Source organism: Podarcis erhardii, assembly GCF_964252035.2.
Source record: "Podarcis erhardii genome assembly, chromosome: 5".
In the NCBI taxonomy this organism is placed as follows: Eukaryota; Metazoa; Chordata; class Lepidosauria; order Squamata; family Lacertidae; genus Podarcis; species Podarcis erhardii.
This window is the reverse complement of record NC_138509.1, coordinates 54,269,380-54,288,189: the sequence shown is the minus strand read 5'-3', so window position 1 is coordinate 54,288,189 and position 18,810 is coordinate 54,269,380. Positions and strand designations below refer to the sequence as shown.

Here is an 18,810-nt window from a genome sequence, read left to right as displayed (position 1 = left end):
TAGCCTAAAAAGAGAGAGGGAGATGCCAGGGCCATGGTAGGTGTAATGAATCAGTTGTTGGATGTCTTGTCTTTGTACAGTTTTACATTATTATGCTATAGCTGTGCTTTGCCCCATTATCAGAACGGTGCATGATGTTACTTAAATCCTGTAAACCCAAACAACATCCAGGGTCTCCTGAGCTGGTTCTGAAGTGATACTTCAGGTCTGCTTCTAATTAAATCAACTTTAACTTTGCTTTGACAGGGAGTAAACTGTTAATGCAGGTAAGTCTGGAGCCTTAGTGGCAATCAGCTCATTAAGTGTTAATGGTCCATAAACCAGCGGACAGGCAGAGCCCTCATTTGCATTAATTGCTTTGATTCCCTCCTCCCTTTCTGTATCTCCCCAAAATGCCGGCATCTTACATAGCAATTAGGGTGTTTGTCTTTTGAAAGGATACAAATGAAACACTCCAAAACATCCCTCAAAATAAGAAGGGCTGCATGGCAATTATTTTAAAGTGCTAAACAGCAGGGGAACCGAGACTGGGGATTTAGGAGAAGTGTTATACTGAGCTCAGCATTTGAAACACAAGAATTGGGTATTCTATGCAAGTTAGTTTTGCCAGAGCTCTGAGCATTACATTTACATTTTACAACTTGGATTTTTTTTCACCAAAACCACCTTGGGAACATCAAATGGGGAAAATGCAAATGGTAAGTGCATTTTGGCAGAAAGTATTTTTTAGTCTGCACATGAGGGAAAATATATGGAAATGTTTAGGACCCACCCCCTACCCCTAATACCTCAACAACATCTCTTATCCATGCTACTCTTTAGGCTTCTGCAATTTGGCAAAGGTGTTGAGTGCTGTTCCACTAAAGTGAGAGTCCAACTCTATTGTGTCAGTTCACATTCAGTTTTGAACACTGCATAGTATGTGTCTCTTTTCAACTAGATTTATGTCCAGTGTGTTGAGAGACAACTGCATTTTCTAAGTATGGTAAGTGTAGGCATAGGACCACAGGTGCAATGAACGTTAGGGTGCCATTAGGCGTCAGCACTTGAACTGAGCATGTGCTGTCACTACGGATATAGAACAAGAGAGGTTTGGGAGATGTGTTTTGATGTGGGCGTGAGTGCAAAAACAAAATATGATTTTTATATGCAGTCCTGAACATCATGGATGTTCTTTAATTCAGGTCCTTGCTGCTATGCAGAACTCCACAAAATGTAAGAGCATCAAACATTCACAGCTGCCTTTCTTGACAACTTGATCTTCCAGATACATTCCCCCTTGAAAGGTGTTATCTTGTCTGTGTCCTTAGTTCCTTCTTCTCTGAGTAACATGTGTGTGTGTGTGTGTGTGTGTGTGACAAGACAACTGCTACAGTAGTCTGAGAAATGAATCAATAACAGTGAACAAGATAGGGCTCACCATACACTGCAATCATCTTGGTGTCTTGCAGAATGGCATTTCCTGCAGAAACCTGCACTGTGATAGTGTTCATCCCTTCGGTGGAGAATGTAAATGCAATGCTCCCTTCCAGGGTGATCAGTGGCTGCAAAGGTAAAAGAAGAAAGCAGGGAAGGTACTTAATGCTCTGGTTTGCCTTATTTTCAGTTGGACAGAGAGTCTGGCCAAGGACCCTTCTCCTAAACCTGCTGCTGAAAATAGACTTGGATTAAGGATGCCCAGTATTGCTGGCCTGAAGAAGGGAATCATGGAGATATTGAACAAGATAATAAATAAATAGCCACACCCACCCACCCACCCAAACACCAAGATTCCTAGAAGCTCCAAGTTGAGGAAGGATAAGTGGAACATCGATTGGCAGTCTTATCCATTTGAACACCCTCTACACAATCCAGACCACAGGGTGCAGCAAGAAGAAAACAGATGAGCTGGAAATATGACTCTGTAGATTAACTCAGGTGACTCAAGACACTCAGCATACAGGTGGACAAACACCTCACAAAATAACCAGCCAATTCTCATATTTCAAAATATGAGGAAACTCTTCCATTGAACCATTTTAGATATCAGTGGTTATGACGGGGACAGATTTTGGTATTGTTGCTGATCTTGAGAAGAATAACCCTTAACACTGCAGCCCCTAACACATGCATGAAGTTATTTTACATGAGGATCCTTTTATTACCTATCCTCACAGAAACATAGAGACAAAGATAATGTGAATTTCCATCTTATCAAAGGGCAGTACAGGTCAAGATTATCACTGGATGTGAATGGATATAAAAATAAGAGTTAATGAAGCCTCTGCAAAAGTGCTTAAGAACAATCAGTTCAGCTGGTGGCAAAAGTGCTGCAGATTTCTGGCTTTCAATTGGGGACAAATAATTCAAGGTTTATGCAATAAGGTCCTGGATACAAGCATGAGGAATGTATCCTCGCATGTGGCATGAACAAAGGGGAAAATATAAGGGAATGTAAAAGTTGGAACAGAAAAGTGGGAGAAGACCTGAAGGAGGGTCTCCACTCCCATCATTCTGCCTGGACACTGAGGTCCAGTGCCGAGGGCCTTCTGGCGGTTTCCTCACTGTGAGAAGCCAAGTTACAGGGAACCAGGCAAAGGACCTTCTCGGTAGTGGCACCCACTCTGTGGAATGCCCTCCCACCAGATGTCAAAGAGAAAAACAACTACCAGACTTTTAGGACTATTGTATTTTAATATTATGTTGGAAGCTGCCCAGAGTGGCTGGGGAAACCCAGCCAGATGGTGGGCGGGGTATAAATAATAAATTATTATTATTATTATTATTATTATTATTATTATTATTATTATTATTACCATTATTACTTCAAGGGGAAAAAATAAACAAATAGCAAAAGCAAAAAAGACACAAATGGATTACCCTTTCATATGTCACTCTAAATCGTAATAGGAAACCTTTTGCAGCCTTAGGGCTGCATTCTGTAGTGGGGTTCCCAAGGGCCATACAGAAAGACCAGAAAGGCCACGTTGGGCTCCCAAGCCTGAGCTTACCCATCTTTGCTCAAAGTAGTAACAATTCATCTTACATCTTAAATCATATTCTGTAAGTGAATTCATTAGAATGGTGCATTATGTTTGTCACCTACCAACTGAGAACTGCCATGGTTCTCTGCAACAATGTCCTTGCTACATCAACTACCCCACTTATACAACCAAAGTCCTTTGGCTCACGAGATACTGTATTGGCAACCAAGTATTAAAGCTTGACACAATACAAACTACTTTGCTTTTGAGATACTATTGTGCTAGCGGCAGCCACTAATAAAACGTGTAACTTAGTTGCATCAATGCAGGGGATTCTGTAGTAGCTACTGTCCTCTTAATACTTGAGTTTCCTTTACTTTCTCTTTCATCTTCCAGACCTACCACTCCTGGTTTCTGCACCATTTCCACCCCATGTGTAAGCACTGCTACCTGGCTGTTGCCACGGCAATAGTATCCAAAAGAAAGCAGCACAATGGCCACTCCATACCACACCGAGATGTGACAGTTCCCAATCCCACTGGTAACAGCTTGTATCGGACACCTCATTTGAGCCTATATATCTTGCCTTGCACCAGAGAGAAAGCATCAGATACGCAGTAGCAAGCAAGGGAACTGGAACTAGCAGGCAGTTTCATAGACTGGCCTAATTTCACAAAGGCCGCCGCAGGGAATTTTATGCAGTGCAAGTCTCCCTCTTGTCACCACGACTTATTTATTAGTATTTATTAAGTATATTTTGTAGCTCGCCCTTCATTGGGTGAACCCAGGGTAGGTTAAATAGTCCGACAAATAAGAGCAGGCAAAAAGGCGGCAGATTTAAAATTTACAGCCATTTATGTGGCAAGAGGTGTCGTATATAAAGGAAACTGAGATAAGGGAAACACACTGCATATCTGTGTTACACCTGAACTGACCCCCTGGATATATGAAAAATTATTCAGTCATGCTAGCAGTTGCCACCACCCTAAACAGCCGGGACTAAACTTTTGGGAGGTTAGTTGAATGTCGCTGCCCTACCACCCTGTCAGCTACCTCCTGCTAGTGTGAGCTCTCCTAACTTCCTATTGAAATTCAAAGTAGCCTTAGATGAGTCTGGCAACACAATTTATCAGGCACCGATTAAAGATTTTTCTCCCCCCCAGTGAACAAATGAGGGTGGGTAGTGGGTTATTTTGGCATACTGTTTTATGCTAACTACTGTCCGTAGGCAGGGAAATGTACTGCATGTCATTTCACTTCTCTTGGAATGTGGTAATGAGGCATTCTTGCAGCTTAACAGCACAAATGAGAACTTTGTATAGGTTTAGCATTATGAAAAGAGTAGGAGTTGGGACTCTCAGCAAACATTCCTTTTTACTAGTGCTACAGAGCACAACACACTGTAAAATGTGGTTTCAAACCCTGGAGCAGTGCAGAGACATCATCAGCCGAACTCAGAACTTTATCTCTGAAGTCTGGGTTTGTAACATGAAGGTTTTTTTATATTTAAAAAAAAAGCTTGCGTTTTACATAAGGAAAGGAAAAAAGCCCCAAATCTTGGAATCTTTGATAATCTGTCACTCTGCAGTTTTCTCAGTTTGATCTCTTCAGCCGTGTCCAATGGGGGATTAGTGATTTGCATAAGATGCAAATTAGGCCTAAACAGAGACAGTTAAGCAAGTTAAAAAAAAGCTGATTTGCAACATAAAAGTGCTGAGAGTTGCTCTCTGTGATTTGCAGGGCCCTGTAAGCTGTTTCCTGAGAGAAATCACAAGCCCCGTGATAATGTTATTATGTCACAATTTAACAATTAATTTATCTCCATGAAATACAAACCTCAGTGTTATTTCCAAACCACCAGATATAAGTCAGTGTTCCAACTTGACTGGGCCACAGGACTGCCGTGGCATTAACTTCTTTGTTCTTTGTTGTCACAAAGGGTAATGATAAATGGACATGTTCCAAAGGACCTGGAAACAAGAGAGAATGGAGAAAAGTGTACATGAGTCTAGTTTTATACATTAACACTCTACGCTTGTCTTTGACCCCACCCTTGGTTTCAATAAGGGCTACTTCCCACAAATTCTTATTTCAACACCGGTTGCAATCCTGTGTGAACTTATTTGAGAGGAAGCCCCAGTGGGACTTATTTATGAGGAAATAAATATAAGACTCAGTTATAAGGCTTCCACAGCCTCCATATTCTTTATTCAGTGATTCTGGGAAGCCATGGTCAGTCACAGCTTCCTAGTGCATGTTATTTTAGTATACATAGAAGATAATTATACACAACACAGTAGAGATGGGATTCACACTCTAACCCAGAAGTAACTTTCATGCAGGAACATTGCTATATGTAGAACAACCCTGCTCAGTATAGCTATCCTTAAGGTGAGTTGAAGAATGCTGATAGAGTTTGACCTTGTCAGGCCATGCTATTTTTTTCCACCACATTTACCAGATTACGGGTGCATATCAGGTTGGGTGGATGCTGTAGCACAGTCTATGATTAGGTTGGGAATGCTAAGGCAGCTTGCAGTGTTATGCTTTCTGATTGAGTATCAATCTCAAACACAAGCCCACACTCAAAGGAGTGCAGTTCTCCAGATTTTGTGAGTGTTCTTTTCTCAATAACACATTGCATGGGCAATTTATAGGATTAAAAGTGGCTACTTAGGATGAAAAGGACATTGTTGATGTCAGCAGCAAATAAAAACTTTCCTTTCTACACACAGATTGCTCTCACTATGACAGTCCAAAGAATATTGGCAAAACAAGTACTATTTTACAAGGGACCCCCAATTTCACCACAACCTGTTATAGCGTCCTGGTAAGCAGGGCTTTAAAACCCCTTAGCATCAGACCATGCATGGGTGCTACCCAACTGAATATGAGAGCTGTAACTTTTGTTGCACTGTGACAAATAGACCACCTTTTCATTCAAACCTAAGTGCTTCAGCAAGTAATAGTCTGCTTGTTTTAAAACATATACCTGCAAACAATCTAATGTACAACATGGACTCAAGCCTCCAAACTCCAAATGCAGCTTAGGCAAACTATCACCGTACATTTATCTGGTGTTCTGAATGATCAGAAACACAATATATGTGTACTGACATGATTGCTTATTGAATTGTTTGGATCTGGATAATTAAATTTAATTATTTGATTCTAATTATAAACCAGCTGTATCTGGGAGAAGTGGCACTATGACAATTCTGGATAAAGATTTCAGAACAGCAACTTTCAAAGATAATGAGCAAAATCTTTGCTACGCAGAAGCCAACCAAACAAATATAGATGGCCATATCCTCAGGAGACATTAAGTGGTAATTGGCTGAGTTAATACAGGGGTGTTGCTTTTTCTTGGGAATATATTGCATTAACGGGGGGGAGGGACCCTTACAGATGATAGGAAGAGTATTGTAGGTCAACAGCAAATATATCTATTTCTAGAAAGGATCCGTTCCAAAGCACTTCATAACTTCTTCACAAATCTAGTCTCCTTTTTTTTAATGTAAAGAGAATTTGCAAAATATCAGGAAAAGAATAGATTTATACTTGCCCTCTGTCTCTCATTTGGAACAATTTATTTTGAAAATAAAGAGAAGGAGGAAAGGAAAGAAAATAAATGCAACAATACCCTGAGAAAACAAGTTTTCCCACCAAGTATAACAAGGTAAGATTCTTCTCCCCACATAGGTTATATTTTGAGTGGTGGAATGGTATCATAGCTGTTGTTTTCCTGCAAGCATTCTCAAGGCTGAGGTTTATTATCACATCCCTTTATTTCTATTACAAAATATCCATATACAATATGGAAGAAGGTGTAGCACGCTACAGCACAATTAAGAGAAAGGCTGTAGCTCAGTGGTGGAGCATTTATTTCCTTCTAAGATTCCTTACACACCTTTCACCATAAGGTCGCAGGGCAGGTTATAATAATAAAAAAATACAAATTAAAAAATCAAATTAAAACAAGCAAACATGCAGAACCAATCCAAATGAGATAGAACATTTTGGATGCAGAAAATCCCAGGTTCAAACCCTGGCATCTCTAGGTAGGACTGGGAATACCCCAGCCTGAAACCCAGGAAAGTCACCAGCAGTCAGTGTAGAGACAATGCTGAGCTATATGGGCTGATGGTGGGACTCAGTATTAGGTAGCTTCCTACACTCCCAATGAAATTTGATTTCTTTCCATTATTATTATTCAATCTACATCTTACTGAGGAACCCAGTGTGGAATTTTTTTTATACCTCTTGACTTTTGTTCATGTCAGGACTTATTTAGACATGGTGCTGGGATCCCACCAAAACTACACCTTTGCATAGCTTCAAGAGAAAATGTCTCTGTTGGTACCGGTGGGAATTATGGACAGCTGCTGCTTTATCCTATCTTTGGAAATGTGACTACTTGTAGGTGTTCACACAAAACAATGAGGAGGAAATGACCACAAGCTACCCATGACTAGGGATGCAAGGATCTATCAATTTAGGTTCTCTCTTACTTACTCATTTTTCCAGACTTAAATCAGTTCTCCACATTTCTTAAGCAATTTCATGGAAATTCTTCAACCTTTCAGAGTGAATTTCTCCTGATACCTTTTGCATGAAGTTTTGATTAAAGCACACATTTTTGCAAGCAATTGCTTCTAATATAATGCATATTAGCATGTTATTTTCATGAATGTATTCATTTTACACATATTTACTCCAATAGATGTATTTTTGTAAACAATGCTTGGCTGCATTACTGCATTGCAACATTTAGACAACTGCAAATTTTAAAGGATGCTTGTGTTTTTGTTCACATATTTTTTTTAAAATACAAATTCGATAGATTTGGCTTCAGATGCAAACTGAAATGAGTTTCTCCCCCATCTCTACCCATTACCACTCTCTTTTAACTACCTAGGTTCTGCTTACTAGCATTATACATGAAAATTCATGGCGGTAGAGTTGGGGGATGGGCACCAGTTCTGTGTTCTGAACTTTTAGGAGCTGAACAAAACGAAGCAGAAACAATATATTGGTGTCACTTCCTATCTTCATCAGAAACCTTTTTATTAAAGCTCTAATGTGCAAAATGGCCATTTTTTTGTGGGGGGGAAATCTGTTAAGAATGTTGGATATTCAGGGTTGTATTTTCAACTAAGTCATACTCACCCATCAAAATCAATGGACTTTAGTTCATCATGTCCATTGATTTCAATATGTCTACTCTGGGTGTTACTTAATTATATTGAGGTCTCCTCACCTAACTGGTGTAATCAGCTCTAAACTATTATACAAGCCTGCTTAATGTTTGATTATATTATTTACATTCTATATGCATGGAATGTTTCTTGGAAGTGGTAGTACATGTAGATTGTTTGTTACACACATTTTCACTTAAGAAGAGGGGTGGGGACGCTCCACATGTGAGGCCAAGTTTCCTGCAATAAGTGCACATAATGGAAAATGGATATCTGAACTGGAAATTTGAAAAGTTGTTCACCAGATGTAATATGTGTTATGCCAGCTAGATACAATATTGGCCTAACCAGGAGACCTCTTTCATTACATGCAGTCAGAGCAATCTGTGTTTGTGCAATGGAATCAAATATTTATTAAGCTATTATTAATTAATTATCCAAACTTGGCCTTGAGTACTCTGGTTAACATCCAGTATTTTAGTTTCATCCAATGTCATAGGCTGAACAAACTCAGCCATTTAGTTCTAATTGAAGCAGGCACATTCTGAATATTACAGAATCATAGAAAAATAGAGTTGGGAGGGACAACGAGGGTCATCTAGTCTAACCCTCAGCAATGCAGGAATCTCAACACATGGCCCCACCCAGCTTGAAACCCTACCAGACCATGCTTAGCTTTGCAAATGTGCTAGCAGTTTTATTGCTGCCCCGTTAGAACAGTTCACAAAAAGTGACTTATGAAGAGTCATGAGTAGAACATAGATTCTCCTTTGAGATCTGAACAGCTTCTAGTGTGTGTGTGTTTGTGCGTGTTTTAAATCACCAAACGGGTAATTATGATTAACTTCTGAAATCAGTGTGTTAGAAAACAAAAAAATGCAGCTTTGAAAATGCAGCTTTGGAACAGCAGGTGGTGTTGTACTCCTATCTACACAATATTGATAGCAATAAAAATACACATTACTTTTTCTTGCAGAGTTGGACAACCTTTTATGATCTTGGGGTCAATTGTTATTTAAAACTTTTCAAGCCAACCTAAAAATATAGGGTTTGCCTCCACAAGGACCATTCATGTTCATGGAACTGGTATATCCTGTTTTCCTCACTCTGTGTATGAGGCATTAGTGTGCTTTTTTTTCCTTCATATGGTGAGCAAACTAGGGACATGCTAGCTAGCCTTGTCATCCCCAGCATGTCACTGTCACTGGTCCTACAACCATCCAGGCTATGGAGGCAAACCTCTCTTTGGGTTCCAAGTCTTCTCGTGCATCTGTTGGTTCAAGTCCCAAGTGCAGCTCTTTTGGGCAGAGGGAAACTGTAGCTCCATGGTAGAGCCTTGCATATAGAGGAATTGATATGCCTTGCATGTAGAAGATCCCACATCAGGTTGCAGGTGATGGGAGAGATCTCCACTTGAGATATCTGCCTTGAAATACTTACCAGGCAAAGGGCCTTCTCGGTGGTGGCGCCCTCCCTTCAGATGTCAAGGAAATAAACAACTATCTGACATCTGAAGGCAGCCCTGTTTAGGGAAGCTTTTAATGTTTGATGTTTTATTCTGTTTTTAATCTGTTGGGAGCTGCCTAGAGTGGCTGGGGAAACCCAGCCGGATGGACAGGGTATAAATAAATTAATAATAATAATAATATTACTACAAAGACCCAGTATAAGGTAGCTTCCTATGTGCTCTAATGTCTATGGGCAACGGTTATAAATAGAAGGACCAATCCATTTTGGTTCTCTCTATTTCTCATTTTTCTATTCTGAAATTCATTTCTCCACATTTTGCAGGCAATTTGTATGGTTTAAAATAATGAGAAGAATCCTCATAAAATCCACCAGCATTTTAGTGTGAATTTCTGCTCACAGATGGCAGAGACAGTTTCATATGCAATTTTGATTAACGGATACATTGTTGCAAGTAATTTTCACTAATATAATGCATATTTATGTTATTTTCACTAATGGCTTCACATTTATGCAGATTTTTCTGTAATATATGCATTTTTGTAAACATTGCTAGGCTCGAGAACTGCATCACAGAAGGATGACTATGTTTCAGTTCTCTTAGTTCTCTTAGTAGGAATTGGATAGATTTCAAATGCAAACTGAATCAAATTTCTTCTGCATTCTTGTTATGGTTTTACAGAAAGTCTCTCTACATTTACATTGTTCCCAGTTTGTTTGTTTATTTATTAGATTCTTCTGGACTAATTGGGTATTAGAACACCAGCTTGCAACTATTCATTTATTTTATTTGTAATAATCCTTTTTCCCCCATGATATTTTTAAAAAAATATATGTTTACCATTCTAACCATAGGCATAAAGTTTAAAACCAGAGAGACACTGCCCTTTCTTGACCTTTAAAGCATATGCAACTGATCATGTGAATCAGCTTTCAGGAGCACTAGGGACAGACTAGCCCTCTCTGCCCTATAACTGAATACCTCCATTCTCCGTACCTGCTTGCCTTAGACTGCTGGGAGCCACAATTACTAAGTCTGCTTGCGAAAAATTTGATTCTAGAAACACTGAGGAAAATATGAAAAGGTATGTCGCTTGTGATCCTGCTGAGAGCCTCAGTAACTTTTTTGCATTCTACTCCAATGCTGTATTGTGTTCATCAAATTATGTGGTGGGGAAACCCATTCCCAGAGAGGAATGACCCAGACAACGACTTTTCCTTTGTAGCTTGTGGCCTGCATAGGCAAATAGCTGCTCCATCAAGTGGCCTCATTAGCTTGCAAACAAAGTAGTGCACAGTGAAGATGGGCCCCTGTGGAATCATCTTCTGTCAAATTGTAGCAGATTGCATGGCCCTGTGTTATCAGAGACCCCCAGAGCCTCTCTGGAGATATTACCAGCACTCAAGTGTGTTTGCAGTGACCTTTACAAACAAAGAAGGCCTGGCCTCCCCACCCCGCTGGCATTTTCATAAAGATAGGAAGAGATAAGAGTCTGAGAAGGCAATTTCATTTCTTTCATATTGATTTTGGTTGCTGATATTTAAATATTGATCTTGATTGTTTCTGTATCCTTATTTAGCTTTCATGGCATAATGCTGAGAACTGCTTTATATAAATAAATAAATAAATAAATAAATAAATAAATAAATAAATAAATAAATAAATAATTTGTTTAAGTAAAGATTGGCCAACAGAACTTTGTAAATTTTGTTTCAAGGTTCAATGGGCTGCTTGCTCTTTATATAAAATCTTACCTTTTGCATTTAAAAAAGTGCTTTTTTCTGGGGGTACGCAGGGGTACACATACCCCTAAACATTTTGTGAATCTTTGTACTTTTGTCCATTTACTGTATTTATTTCCCCCAATTTGAACTATAAAATGGTGGCTTTCCTGAGTCAAACAAACATTTTTCCTGAGTCAAAAAAACATTTTTTAAGGAAGAAAGGAAAAAGGCACTGCATATATCAGCTTAGGTATTTTCAATAGCTTCAGACTAAAGCTTAGTATTGCATTATAGTTCTTTCATGGGCCAGTATAAACAAAGGCCTGTTTGCACACTCTGTAAATCCCATCCTCTGAGAGCAAACTGATTATGTGAACAGGGCAGGGGCAGCAACTCCCCCAAATCAGGGCCCAGCGTGGAGCTGAGCATGCTGTGGCTGCTGTGGCTCCTCCTCCTCCTGTCATGGAGGGGAAGGGGGGGAGAAGCCCCCAGCCAGTGGCAGTGGCAGGAGGAGGAGGGCGATGAGGAGCCATTGGCCACTGAAGCCTTGTTGCCACCATGTTCCTGGTTCCTCCAACATCCTGATGTAAATTGGGGGTGGCACTTGCACAACATCCCGTTGTCGCCCACCCCCAATCTCCCTCACAAGTTGGCACCTCCACAGCAAGGCTTCCCTGTGCACACTAGTATACAGCACACAGGAACTTTGTTGCCTAGGGCAATGCCCACTTATCAAAAGTCTTGTTGTACCTTTCAGCCTGCTAAGCCAGTTCCTTCTTTTACCTTTCCCATTCCTTTTTCCTTTTCTTTCTTCTACACACTGATAATAAAGAAGTACCACTGAACTGGTTGGGACTTGCTTTCAAGTAGACCAGGGGTTGCCCACCTTTTTGGGCTAGTGGGCACCTTTTGAATTTTGAGAGAGTGCTAGGGGGTTAGCCATCACAAAATGGCTGCCATGGCAAAACACAAAATGGCTGTCATGGGGAGAGTGACTGAAAACAAAATGGAAGAGATAACCACCCCTGACAACCGTGTGCTTATCGTGGAAAGTCAGCTATGTCCTGCAGGTCCTGATTATGGACAACACTCACACTGGTGCCTCTCATTTTGCCTCTTTCCAGTGTCTAGAACATTGCTCTCTTTGCCCCCAATCTAACCTCATTATTTCATCTTCCTTCCAAGCTTCCACTATTGTTCCTTCAAACTCTATTTCCTCTCAGCCCCTAACCTTACTATTCCCCTCCACCCTTCAACCAGTCAGCTTCTCCACACACACACACCCCAACAGACCCTACCTTTGCTCTTTCTCCCTCCCCTACTCTCTATGTGGGTCTGTCTGCATGTGTCAAGTGTTCCTCAGTGTTAAGTGTGATCTGCCTACTGTGATCTTAACTTTGGCTCCACCTGATGTTACGTACTCTTTCCTTCACCCACCAGTCCCAGAGGACAGCAACCCCCACTGTTTGGTGCTAGGCCTGAAGCAGGATATAAATACATTAATAAACAAATCTTTCCAATTTTTCATGAGGAATCAAAATTGAGAAAGCACAGCACAAAGTGGTTGCCATCTCTCCTCCTGCTATACTAAAGAATCATACTAGGTCTGGGGCACTGTGGAAGAGGCAAAATGGTGGTCATGCTGCTAACACAGTTGCTACTGACAGTTCTTGCAGCAGCAACAAAAAACAAATGGCAATCTGAGGGAAGTTGTGCTACTGACAACTGTGAGCCCCAGCCTGGATAAAAAGGTGGAGAATTTTCATCCTCCCTGGAGAAATTCAGTGAAATTGTGTCTCCGGTTACTTTACTCACAGATAGGGTGGGGAATTTTGAGAGGCCATTTCCTCACAGCATTAAGATGTCCTGCTGATTTTTTTTGGTATCCATTTCTCTTTCACTTTCATCTTCCCAAAGAATAAATGTTAATATAAAAGTGAACTACTCCTTCTCTTAGCAGGTTTCATAGTACAAACGTATACGAAAGAAAGAAAGAAAGAAAGAAAGAAAGAAAGAAAGAAAGAATCTTTAAAATATTTCATATACCAATGTAATAACATACAATTTACATGCAAGTACATGACAGCACTGTCTGCCCCCAGGCTGTTTTCCACCTGCGCTGTTACTCGGAAAATCCCCACATTCTGGTAGACGTGCTTGATCCCATCTTCTGTGGAGCTTAGATTGGCGTACGACACAGCACTGCCGTCTCCAAAATCCACACGGATTATTGATCTTTGAATGTCACCCTAAATTAGAGAGGTAGAGAGGATAATTAGTATAAAATAGATATGGAATCCAGGGCAATTTGAATATTTGCCATCTTGAAAGGTATTCAGGTGTACAAGTAAGAATCTACATTTATAGGGATCAGTCAAAATCTTACGTCTGGTTCAGCAAAAATTAATTGGGGGGGGGGGATTTTGACAAAACCACTGAGGCAAAACTAAACGAAAAGAATGAAATTGTCTTGGGGTAGGCAAAGTTATTCTGGGGAGGGGGCTTTTTGCCTTTTTTCTGTTTAAGAGCCCCTGCCAAAATCAGTGAATTAGAACACAAAAGTAGAAACTGCCAGTCCTGACACAATTGTTCTCTGCTCCCCAAACCATTTCAGGGGTTCACAACATGAGTTGAATTATGACTCCCAAAATTGCTGCTCCCAATTTTCTGCCTGCGAATGGGATAGCAAATTGGAGGCAGCTGTTTTGGCACACCACAATAATTGGGTTTTGGTGAACCACAGAAACACTTAATGCTACTTTGCCTAAACTTCCTCGCGGATTGCCGTATCTGGGAGACATTCTGCAATGCTGTCAGATCTCAAAAATGGATCTCAGAATGACAGGACTGCTTGAATGCCACAAAAGTCAGAACCCTAAAGATGCAAAATCTCATTTAGGAATTTTACAACAAAGTGACTGCATGTACATATATGTGAATGTGTATGTGTGTATGTCTGTGAGATAAATGTTTGTTCGTAACGACATTTTAAATAAGCCCATGCGTGTTTAATTTGGAAGTTAAGTCCCACTGTGTTCAATGGTGCTTATTCCAAGGTACCGTATTTTTCGCTCTATAAGGTGCACCAGACCATAAGACGCACATAGTTTTTGGAGAAGGAAAACAAGAAAAAAATTATTCTGAATCCCAGAAGCCAGAACAGCAAGAGGGATCGCTGCGCAGCAAAAGCAGTGATCCCACTTGCTGTTCCGGCTTCTGGGATAGCTGCACAGCCTGCATTCGCTCCATAAGACGCATACACATTTCCCCTTACTTTTTAGGAGGGAAAAAGTGAGTCTTATAGAGCAAAAAATACGGTAAGTGTTCACAGGCTTGCTGTCTAAGTCCCTCACACCCTTCAAGAAACCATCTGGCATCAACTCCAGACAAGCAAGAGCTTTCCTTGCACTGCTGATATCATGAGTGAAAAAGAAAGTTCGCTTCTGCTCATGGCACTCTTATTTCAGGCTTTTTCTCAGATAGAAGTCATGCCTCTGCTGTACCAAATTATTCTGGAAATGTAGAATAATACATTGATGTCACACAATGTACAAACGGTCTCTTGTTGGGTTATGGGTAGAAGTGTGTGCAAACTTTATTTCATTTCTTGTAAATAAGGTACCTGGAGAAAGCAAAGTGGGTTTAAAAGTTTTCAACCCTCACGCTGTTCTTGCCTACTCAGATGCAGACAGTGGTGTTTTTTTCTGGGAGGATGCAAGGGTATACATACCCCAAAACATTTTGTGAATCTTTGTACTTTAGTCCATTTACTGTATTTAGTTTTCCTGACTTGAACTATAAAATGGTGATTTTCTTAAGTCAAAATAAGAGTACCTCTAAACATTTTTTTTAAGAAAAAAAAGCACTGGATGTAGGCATCACGGGGTTCACTGATACATGCTCCCAGCACAAGGTGTACATGGGTATAGCAGCCTTGGCATAATATAAAAAGGACTTAGAAAAAGATACTGAGTCGCTTCTAATATGTCTTCTTCTTTTTAATCCCTTTTAATAAATTTTGGTGGGCCAAAGAATATGCTGAGTCTACAACTGTCCAAGGAGCAGAAAATCACTTTGGAGCGCAGCAGGACGTGGACTTCTGATTCACATCATGGCTTCCTGCTGAGAAAGGTGCCTCCTTCCAGTCTAATTAGAGGAGACCTACAGCTGCCACTCTTCCAGTGCCTCTTTCACAAGGTGAATTTCCTTGCTTTTTCCAGTTCATTCCTGTTAAAATTATTTAATCCTTTGAACTGAAAATGCCTCCCACCTGTCCCTGAACTGAATACACAACCTGTAGTTCAGGATTTAACACATTTCTGAAAGGCCATGTTTCAAAAGCTGGCATTTAAGAACTTCAGTATTTCAGGGCAAGCAGCTTTTATGCAAGTGTGATGAGCAGGACAGATTTTTTTCTGTGCCAGCAAAGAAAAACAAGAAGAGGGGCAAAAAGAGACCCCCAAAACTTAACGTTTCTAAGTGTGTTGAAAGTTGACTTCATAGTTCCACAGCATAGGGGACAGGTTGTTGTTCAGTGGTATAGCGCTTGATTTGCATACAAGAGAGGTTCCAGGTTCAATACCTGCTGTTCCCAGATAGTGGGACAGAGTCCTGCTTGAAACCCTGGGCAGCCAGTTAAGAGTCAAACCAGATGGAACTAGATGAACCAATAGTTTGACTTGCTATAAGGCACTTTCCTAGGTTCCTGTGTTGCTTCCCACAGGTCTTTTTCCCCCTGCATCCCATAAATTGGTCAGAACATCTTTCACAGTATTGTATACATAGGAAGTGCATTTCTGCATGATGTGCTTATACCACAGTCCAAACATAAAGCATAAGCCCAAATGGCTTGAGAACACTTCTGTAAACAGGTGTTTGACTAAATCACAGTGTAGGGTGTCCAGGAAATTACAGTGTAGGGTGTAGAAAGCTGCACAAGAGCAACTCAGTAAATACAGAATATCGCTAGGTATGTGTAACTGACACCCATAATGAGGATTTCTACAGTACATGAAACTACAAAAGACTGATCTGTATCTGTCATTCCCCACCTTTCATTCATCACAGTGACAAATGTAGTGCTAGACTGAATAGTTTTGTGACGCTGCTGAGCTCAGATAATAAGGTAGGCAGTAAAGGGAACACATTTCTCCCACAGGTTTTACATCAATGCATCAAAGCTGTGATTCTAAGTGTATCTTAATCATTTCTTCCCCAAAGTCTCCTTAAGATGGTCCTCTATGGCATCCAATAGTGCTCAAACATTCTCTGAGTACCTGAATACTTATCAAATATTCTCCAAATACTTAATACTGAAAAGCACATGCTTTGTGTGCAAAAAGCCCCAAGTTCATCCCCCAACATCTTCTGCCTGATGGAAATACTGCTGTCTGAAACCCTGGATTGCTGCAGTGCAAGTAATCCAGAGAGGGGCAAGTTGAATGGGGGCTTTTCATAGAGTGGGCACAATCTGATGTTTTTGCTGTTGTGGCTGCACTGCACCAAGCTCCCTGCTGCTTTGCCCCCCCCCCCCAGTAACCAGCATTGGGAAGCCAGGTCAGCAACACAGTCCTGCCTGTACTGTTCTGCCACCTGCTGCTGCTTGTATCCGTGCATATTTCTTTTTTAAAAAATGATCTGTTTCTGAATTGTTCTGTGCTCTCTCTATGAGAGAGCTGCATCAACAAGAAGCACAGCATCCAGATCAAGGGACGTAATAAAGGTAAAGGACCCCTGACAGTTAAGTCCAGTAGCAGACGACTCTGGGGTTCCAGCACTCATCTCACTTTAGAGGCTGAGGGAGCCGGCGTTTGTCCTCAGACAGTTTTTCTGGGTCATGTGGCCAGCATCTGGTGCAATGGAACACGGAAACCAGAGCAGTGCACGGAAATGCCGTTTACCTTCCTGCTGGAGCGGTACCTATTTATCTACTTGCACTTTTTTTTCTGGTGCGCTTTCGAACTGTTAGGTTGGCAGGAGCTGGGACCAAGCAAGTAGAGGTCAACCTGTTGCGGGGATTTGAACCGCTGACCTTCTGATCGGCAAGCCCAAGAGGCTTAGTGGTTTAGACCACAGCACCATCCGCATCCCTTAAGGGAAGTAATAGTCGCACTCTATTCTGCTGTAATCAGACTACACCAGGAATAATTGTGCATCCCGTTCTGGAAAAGACTCTCCTCCCTGGAAGAGAGGGGAGTGGTTGTGGGCGGGAGCCCGAGCTCCGCCCCTAGCAGGGGGCGGTAGCCCCCTTGCCTCCCCCACTCACCTGGCTGGCGCCCACGCCCATCGGCAGGCACCCAACCAGGTGCCTCCGAGGGGGCGTGTTCAGCAGCCTATGTGGTGCGGCGCCAGCCCCTCCTCGGCCTCATTCTCCTCTCCGTCGTCTCGTCGCGAGTCACCCACCCTCCACTCCCTTCAAGCTCAGGGTCTTAGTTCCTTGGCCTTGCTATGGACCTTAGGTTGGTCGCCCTGGTTGTCCAGGGGGCCTGGTAGGAATTTTTCCATTTGGCATTAGGCTTTTTGGTTTTTTTGCCTACCTCGTAGCAATCGTCACAACTTTCGTGGTATTGGTGGGTAGGTTAGGCATTGGAATAATGTGTTGTGGTGTGTCGAAGAGCTAGGTGTGGCCATCGCCTATGCCTTCAATTTTTGGGTATTCCGTTAAAGGAATCCGGCGGTCGTGTACTCTGTCCGATGCCTGCTTGGCGGGAGGCCATGGCACGACCCTCGGTGCCATCAGGGGAGAGCCTATAGTTGGATTAGCATCAACAGGCTCCACCTACTGGTGAATAAACCCCCTTGTTTTAGACATCCAGTGCCTAAGCCAATACCTTATCACTGCTGTAATCAATAAAGTTGTGGCCTTTTCTTGCCCATTAACCTTATATCACGTGTCCTTGTGCATTCATTCCACATTGCGGGGGTCGGGTCCTCAAACCACAATCACAATTTAAGAAGGATATTGACAAACTGGAATGTGTTTAGAGAAGGAAGACCAAAATGATCAAGGGTCCTGAAATAAAGCCTTATGAGGAATGGTTGAGGAAGTTGTGTATGTTTGGCCTGGAAAAAGAGGAGACTGAAAGGAGCCATGATAGCTATCTTCAAGTATCTAAGGGTTGTCACATGGAAGATGGAGTCAGCTTGTTTTCGTATGCTCTAGAGGGTAAGACCCGAACCAATGACGTCAAGTTACAAGAAAGGAGATTCCAATTAAACATCAGGAAAAACTTTATGATAGTAAGAGCTATTTGACAGTAGACCGGACTCCCTTGGGAGGTGGTGGACGATCCTTCATTGGAAGTATTTAAGAAGAGGTTGAACGGCCATCTGTCTTGGAAGCTTTAGTTGAGATTGCAGAGTTGTATTGCACAGAGTTGGACTAGATGACCCTGGGGTTCATTTTATCTCTCCAATTCTGTGATTCTATGATTCTAAGCAGTTTCCAACCCTTCCAT

At 41.4% G+C, this 18,810-nt stretch overlaps 1 protein-coding gene across 8 annotated transcripts in view; it reads right to left on the bottom strand.

The window, feature by feature from the left end:
- SORCS1 (sortilin related VPS10 domain containing receptor 1) overlaps positions 1-18,810 on the bottom strand; it is a 426,493-nt gene that overhangs the window by 87,120 nt on the left and 320,563 nt on the right. For all 8 annotated transcript variants that reach the window (XM_081863380.1, XM_081863382.1, XM_081863381.1 and 5 more), the window contains exons 19-21: positions 13,416-13,602; positions 4,800-4,933; positions 1,421-1,544 (exon numbers count right to left, since the gene is read on the bottom strand). In XM_081863380.1, the coding sequence (XP_081719506.1) occupies positions 1,421-1,544; positions 4,800-4,933; positions 13,416-13,602 (445 nt within the window). The remainder of the gene's footprint in view (positions 1-1,420; positions 1,545-4,799; positions 4,934-13,415; positions 13,603-18,810) is intronic.